The sequence below is a fragment of the Zonotrichia albicollis genome, chromosome Z (genome assembly GCF_047830755.1).
Source record: "Zonotrichia albicollis isolate bZonAlb1 chromosome Z, bZonAlb1.hap1, whole genome shotgun sequence".
In the NCBI taxonomy this organism is placed as follows: domain Eukaryota; kingdom Metazoa; phylum Chordata; class Aves; order Passeriformes; family Passerellidae; genus Zonotrichia; species Zonotrichia albicollis.
The window spans coordinates 27,752,888-27,759,776 of NC_133860.1; the positions used below are offsets into that span (position 1 = coordinate 27,752,888).

General features: G+C 47.6%; 1 protein-coding gene across 10 annotated transcripts in view; it reads right to left on the minus strand.

Moving 5' to 3' along the window:
• Positions 1–6,153, minus strand: part of LOC102073150 (uncharacterized) — a 110,852-nt gene extending 104,699 nt beyond the window's left edge. For 6 of the 10 annotated variants that reach the window (XM_074532544.1, XM_074532543.1, XM_074532547.1 and 3 more), the window contains exon 1: positions 962–4,170. In XM_074532544.1, the coding sequence (XP_074388645.1) occupies positions 962–1,849 (888 nt within the window). In that variant the 5' untranslated portion in view covers positions 1,850–4,170. The other 4 variants (XM_074532549.1, XM_074532550.1, XR_012578031.1 and 1 more) reach the window with 3 other exon arrangements.
• Between the last annotated feature and the right edge of the window lie 736 nt (positions 6,154–6,889).

The following is a 6,889-nucleotide window of genomic DNA, read 5'->3' on the forward strand; positions in this document are numbered from 1 at the left end:
AGCATCGAGAGGAGACCTTATCGGGCAGCCCATCCCACACCCGGGACATCGACCAGGACAGAGACGCAGAGCCCCTTGCCGTGATAGCCCACTTCCTCTCCCGTTTTCTTCTCCATCTTTTCAGTAGCAACAGGGGACTCGAGAAACAGAGCTAGGGTGATGCCAGACTGCTGTCCCGTTGTCACGTTGTGGGACCTGTGAAGGTCTGGCGGGAGAAGTGTTTTAAAGCGGGACGCGGGGCTGTCACCACACCTCCCTCTGACCCTTAGAGACATCAGATCCCCTTTTTAACCCCCACGAGGACGCTGAGTGGGAGAAGACAGACCTGTACACAAACCTGTACCTTGTCCCCTGGCGCAGGCTGTGCCCCATCCTTTTCCGGTACAGACCGACACACCCCGAAAAATCACTGGAATGAGCCCACTACCTCGTTCCAACACCACTGATTTTGATTTAATCCCGAGGGGCACTCGGGAGAGCAGAGACGGCCTGTCTCTGCTCTCTAACTCCCCATGCCTGTGCGGTGCGATACTCAGGGTGCAGATACGCCACGGACACCCGAGCGTGTTTAACGAGGCCTGTGGGCCCATGGGCCCACATCAGCTGATCAGGTTTGAAATCCAATAGCTTCCCCTCACGTGAATAAGCTTTGTCACTGACGGCAAGAAATTAGGGGGCAGGAGGATGTTAAGGAAAAAAGGCGCAGGGAACCCCTCCGTCCCGAAGGGATGCCTTCCTGGATCGCCCCTCTCTTTCCGTTCGGCCCCGACTTCTCCCCGCCGCGCGTTATTTCGGAAGGCAGAGACATGAAGATGTGAGAGGGGACGGGGAACAGGAGGGTTTCCCCGCCTTGCCCTCAACCCCGGACACACTTTTCCCGCCTCGGGGTGACACGGCACGGCCGGACCGCTCCGAGCTCCCCCCACATCCCTCACCGGGGGCTCCCCATTCCGGTACTGACCGCGCGGTCTCCGTTCCGCAGCCGCCCGCCGAGCACCGTCATTCGCAGAGACGTCAGGAGAGGCTTCTTCAGGCCCTCTCGGATGGGCGGGAAGAAAAGAAGAAGCCACTCGAGGAAGGAGGAGCAGGTTGCTTTTAGAGAGAGGAGGGCCACGAAGGCTGGCCCACGCCGGACTGCTGCGTACCTCACTCCTCCCCTTTGCCCCGGTATTTCCCACTCACTTACCTCCCCCGTTCCCCCCCAAAACAGACAACCATCAGCAGCGGAGAAATGTCTTTCTAGGGGGCTTTCCTTGCGAATTCTCTCCAGGCATGGTGAGGAGTCAGAGCTTAGCCTGTGGGCCTCAGGGATACTCGAGACTGGGACAAGAGAGGGAGAGGTGTGTCGGGGGCTGCTCGCGTCCCACGCCGAGGCTGCCGGGGCTTGGGTACGAGGGCGGCTGGGGTGGGTATGGCCCTCCCGGTGCCACGCATCGCCCCCCGCGCCGCCCCCAGCTGTCGTTATTAACAGTACTATTCCTACTGAGGCTGATGGTAAATTTAAGAGGTCTCTGCAAGCGGAGGCGGGCGGCGGGGCTAGAGGAGACAGAGGCCATGGGGAAGAGTCTTCTTCGGGAAGGTGGGCTCTGCTGGCGGCCCAGGAGGGCAGCGGCCCCCTGAAGAACATTGCTGCAGAGCCGGCGGTGCCCGGCACTCGGGCACAGGGAGCCAATGAGGGCAGCTGCCCCTCTCTGCCGCAGCGGCGTCGGAGAGTCTGGGGGCGGAGTATCTGGATCCGGACCCCCTCGAAACTTTCTCTGCTGCAGATATACCGATAGCCCTTGCAATTCCTTGGCCGGACCTTTATCTGGCCATATTGTCCCAAAGCTTTACCGACAATTGTTGGCATCTCAGTCACAACCGGGAGTGTACCTCCCTACGGTTGTGACTGAGACATCCATCACGATTTGTGCGCGATTTGCATGCCAGGATGACATAATTCCAAGCCTTCTCTCCTCTATAATGCCAATGATGAGACATATTATTTGCCATACAGCTATTTGGAGCAGAATGCATCAGCCAGACTGCGGCTTCTGTGCAGTTTTGCAAGTTTTGTTACACAGAGTAAAAATAGGCCAACAGTGATACTTGTCAACATGTTTATATTTATACCTTATATATACTATACCTCAAAACCCAAATAATGTAATGAGAAGTTGTGTTAATGATACCGAATTAAACTAATAAGAATTACAATATATTAAAACTCAGATTCTACTAATATGAAAACAAATATGGCATAAACAGAAAAAAAGTATTTCAAGTATCATATAAAATGTTCGCAAATTGTCTTTAGTTCCTACCGTTAATGGTTTTATATAAAGTCATTATTATAGCAAAAATAGCTAAGCCAGACCACGTTAGAGTTCATATTACTTAAAGTACCTCAATAAAATTCTTGAATGACGCTATTCTTTCCAACGAAAGCAGAAACATTTTCTTTTTTTCAAAACAAAACCTAAAACATATTAGAGCTGACTTAATTTCAAAATGAGAAGAGTTGTCATTATCCTTGTTTTAATGTTCCACTACCCGAAGCTGATGAAAAAGAGGGAAACTCCTGAATTTGTGTGGTTGGAGGTTTTGGGGTTTTTTTTCCCTTACCCAGTTTATCATTATTGCTGTTAATTACATGTACTTACTTTCTTGTATGGACCATTTTTTTTGTCTCTCTCCATGTGTTTGGAAACACTCAAGCCCAGGTTTTCTTCTTCAGCAGTTGTTTGGGTTGGCGTTGTGGGGGTTTTTTTTGGGGTTTTTTTGGTGGGGCAGGGATTAATGAAAATTGCTTTTGACTTCAGAAATCACTTAAGTTCTTTCTGGGCAGGTCAGCCCCAGGCATGAGCTGCTATTGAACTTTTAAGAATTCAGGAGGGATAAAAAGCAGATTGTTAGATAGGAAATCATCAAATTGGTTTTAAACTCATTGAAATGGGTGCACCGGATTTTTAATGAGTAAGACTTTGTCCCAGTTGTTTAAGTTACAAGAGTGTTTGGCTGCTTGTTTTAATACGTAGCTCTCAAATTTATCTCTTGTTAACTCATTTGTAAATATATGGCAGGTAAAGGCAAGGTTTTCAGCTTTTTCAAGAAATTTTAAAGGGGCAGGAAATCTGCTGAAGTTAAACTAGTTTATTTCCAAATTTATTAGTGTTCCAGCCATGCAGCTATACGGAACATAATTATCAGATTAAAAAGTATTGTTAAGAGCCTGAAACCATACAATAGGAGATGAAGCACTTAAAATCCTTCTTAATGATTCTGGTCAAGGGAAATGCTTAGTTCTATTTCTGTCTTTCTTCTAAAGGTTTTCTCTCCTCAAAATTCTCATTGAGAATAACACACCTGGATTTCTAACCATAAGAATAGGACATTCTGAAAACTGTCCGGGCGGGCAACGAGAGCCAAAATCAGGATGCTCAGTCTGTAGTACTTCCTGAAGAGACTTTGACTTTAAACAGGACACACTTGTGCTCCTCTGCCCCAGACATAGTTGCTTCAAATGCATCATAAGTATTAAATGTAATATTTTTCTTTAGTTATTTGAACAGCTCAAAGTAGACTCCAGTCCTGCAACTGCTACTCAGTCAAAACTTCTGTTATGGGGAGGGGACACTTTTTCTGGTGGAGAATGGAACAAGGTCTCAAAATGAGGATAGAAAGTTTTCTGTGTTCTTTGAAAATAGCATCCTTTTTTTTTTTTTCAAACTCTGAGCAGAATGTTTTTATAAAAATGTGCTTTATTAATAAAATGAGAAGTTCTGAACATACTTTGGCTTGGCATGTTTTACTTGAAGTGTTCAAAACAGGATAAGATCCTGCTCCCACTGCAGTGCCCATCCAATGATCCTGATTCTAAGATTCTGTGATTCTACGAGCGAGAAGTCCGGCGTGTGCACTGGGACGCGGGACGCCCCCGTCGGGAGGGACACAGTGAAAGCTTCCTGGTTTCTGTGTGGGTGGGGAAGGAGAAGTGAACCTGCCCAACCTCAAAAATGTGGTGGGAGTCTCCATGCTGGGAAGGTATGAATAGGCTCATCCCAAACAACTATGTGAAGAATAAGGCAATTTTTCCCTGAGCTCCACTGACTCATTTCAGCTGGGATCATTACTCCCATTAGAGAAAAACGAAAAGCTATGTGAATTGCCTCAGTTACTCTTTCTTTTTTCTTTTCTCTTTCTTTTTCCTTCTCTTTTCTTTTCTCTTTTCTCTTTTCCTCTTCTCTTTTCTCTTTTCTCTTTTCTCCTTTCCTTTCCTTTCCTTTCCTTTCCTTTCCTTTCCTTTCCTTTCCTTTCCTTTCCTTTCCTTTCCTTTCCTTTCCTTTCCTTTCCTTTCCTTTCCTTTCCTTTCCTTTCCTTTCCTTTCCTTTCCTTTCCTTTCTTTCCTTTCCTTTCCTTTCCTTTCCTTTCCTTTCCTTTCCTTTCCTTTCCTTTCCTTTCCTTTCCTTTCCTTTCCTTTCCTTTCCTTTCCTTTCCTTTCCTTTCCTTTCCTTTCTTTCCTTTCCTTTCCTTTCCTTTCCTTTCCTTTCCTTTCCTTTCCTTTCCTTTCCTTTCCTTTCCTTTCCTTTCCTTTCCTTTCCTTTCCTTTCCTTTCCTTTCCTTTCCTTTCCTTTCCTTTCCTTTCCTTTCCTTTCCTTTCCTTTCCTTTCCTTTCCTTTCCTTCCTTTCCTTTCCTTTCCTTTCCTTTCCTTTCCTTCCTTTCCTTTCTTGGCGTGCATGTATGTTTTCCAGACATGATAAAAGGGGATGTTTTTCCCAAAGAACTGTAGAAACAACAGGATGAATTTTCTTCCCTCTCCAGCTTTTTTTTTTTTTTAATGCCTAAATGACCAATTATCAACTACCTAAGACCGAGGGATTGAAAATTATCTTAAGTAGTTCAGCCCACAGTGATCGTGGACCTGTGATCTGGGATCCACCAGCAGTTGGGGATTCAACTGTGTGTAGGAGCAAACTTAACACCCTCATGCAGGTGTCACACCCTCCACACGGATTGGGTGTCCCTATGTGTCGGCAGACACCCCCGTAACCCGCAGCACGCAAGCCTCTGCGTCTGTGTGTTAAGGGTAGATGCCAGTGAGAAGGAAGGACTTTGGTCACCAGACATAAAGTGGCTTTGAGGAAGAGTTTCCAGGCACAGTCCCTGGTGGATGAGGAAACATTCTCGTCCTGAGAGGACAGCTTCCCTCCAGACACAAGCTGCACGTTGCTTCTTTGCTCCTACTTCCAGAAAATCAACCTTTACCTCAGGGACAGATTGTCCAAAGCAGGGCAGGAGCGCAGAACGCAGGGACACACCTCTCAGAGCAGGGGAAACTCTCTTTGCTGTGGTTTGCCAGGATGCAGCACCATCCAGAGCAGACTCTCGTGCGGGATGATGGAGACCCCACCTGCTTCCTAGCTGTCACCGGGACTCCATGTCCACCCTGCCACTGCCAGCGAACTTCACCAAGTAAAAACTGAAACATTAGGGAAAACCACTACAAAAAACATATTTCTCCGCCCCCACCCCCTCCGGATGGGTTAATATCGTGCTTTCGTCACGAAGTAATTCTTTCTGCCTGATTTTCAAGCTGTCCTGAGGTGCTGCCTGCACCTTACCCGTCTGGTGCGGAGGGGGGGGGGGGGAGATACAATAACCTCTCCCCAAACAACCAACCTCCAAATGGTATATCACAGTATATCTGGTGTTATTACCATTATGAATAAGATTATTAATAATCATCATTTGCATTGTTACTAAAAGAAAGGTCGAAGAAACCAACCTACAGAGGTAGAGCGGCGCACTCTCCCGGAGCGGAAGGACAGGAGGTGAGCGGACGGGGAGGCAGCGAACGGCAGCAGACCCTTTCCGCCCAGTGAGGTCCCCCCTGGCCGCTGGTAGGTGCGCGGCGGGGCCGGGCCCGGCGATCCCTCGGCAACGGCGCGGGGGAACGGCGCCTGCCCTTCGGCGCTGCTGCCCCCTGGCGGCGCCACGCGGGAGCGCCTCGCCCGGCAAGCGCCCATCCCGCACCTCCCCGGTGCGACCCGGGGATCCCGCACCACCGTCCCCGCTGTCTCGGGGAGTGGAAAGAAACATCCGAATAAGCAGGAAAAATAGTGTTAGGAACGGCAAGGCCGCCCGCGGCAGTGAGGCGTGAGAGAGAGAGAGCAAGCTAAGCCTCGCCACCGCCCATGTCTGCGCTTTGCAAAAAAAAATCAAAATCGGAGTAACGTCTGAAAATAAAGGAGACTTTCTTCTTTTTAAGAGACACTCGAAACTTTGGAAAATCATTGGGAAATGTGGCGGTGTGTCTGTGGAGGGTGACTCTGGATCAGCCAAGGCCCAAAGGAAAAAATAGAGCAAAAAGGTGAAAATTTGGAAAGGCTAAGGGGAAAATGCAAGGGAAGGGGGGGAGAAAATATGAAGAAAATGCAGTGGAATGAGACCAAGGAAGGGGATTGTACTGAGAATAGGTGTGGAGACAGGAGGACTGCTGAAATAGACCTGACGCAAAAAGATGAGACCTGAAAACACCTGCAGCATGAAAAAGAGCAGTTGTGGTTTTTAGTTTGTTTATTTGTTTTCCTTTTTATTTTTTGTAATATATATGTTTAGTGGGGTTTTCATTATGTTTATTTGTTTTGGTTTTTTATTGTTTTATTTATATATTTATGTATTAAAATTTTATTTCAATAATTTTATTTTGTCCTCTGTTAGGGATCTGTAGTGGTTCTGGCAGTCGGGTCCTCCCTACCCCAACCTGCACAACCCCACGGAGGTTCCACTGCTATCCAGAGACAGAGGTGAAGGTTTGAATATCTGTATAAGGGAAAGCTTCCTTTGGGAAGCACAACCTGAGAGGAAAGTTCCTACCAGTCATCCCTTTAGTCACTGATCACCAATTCT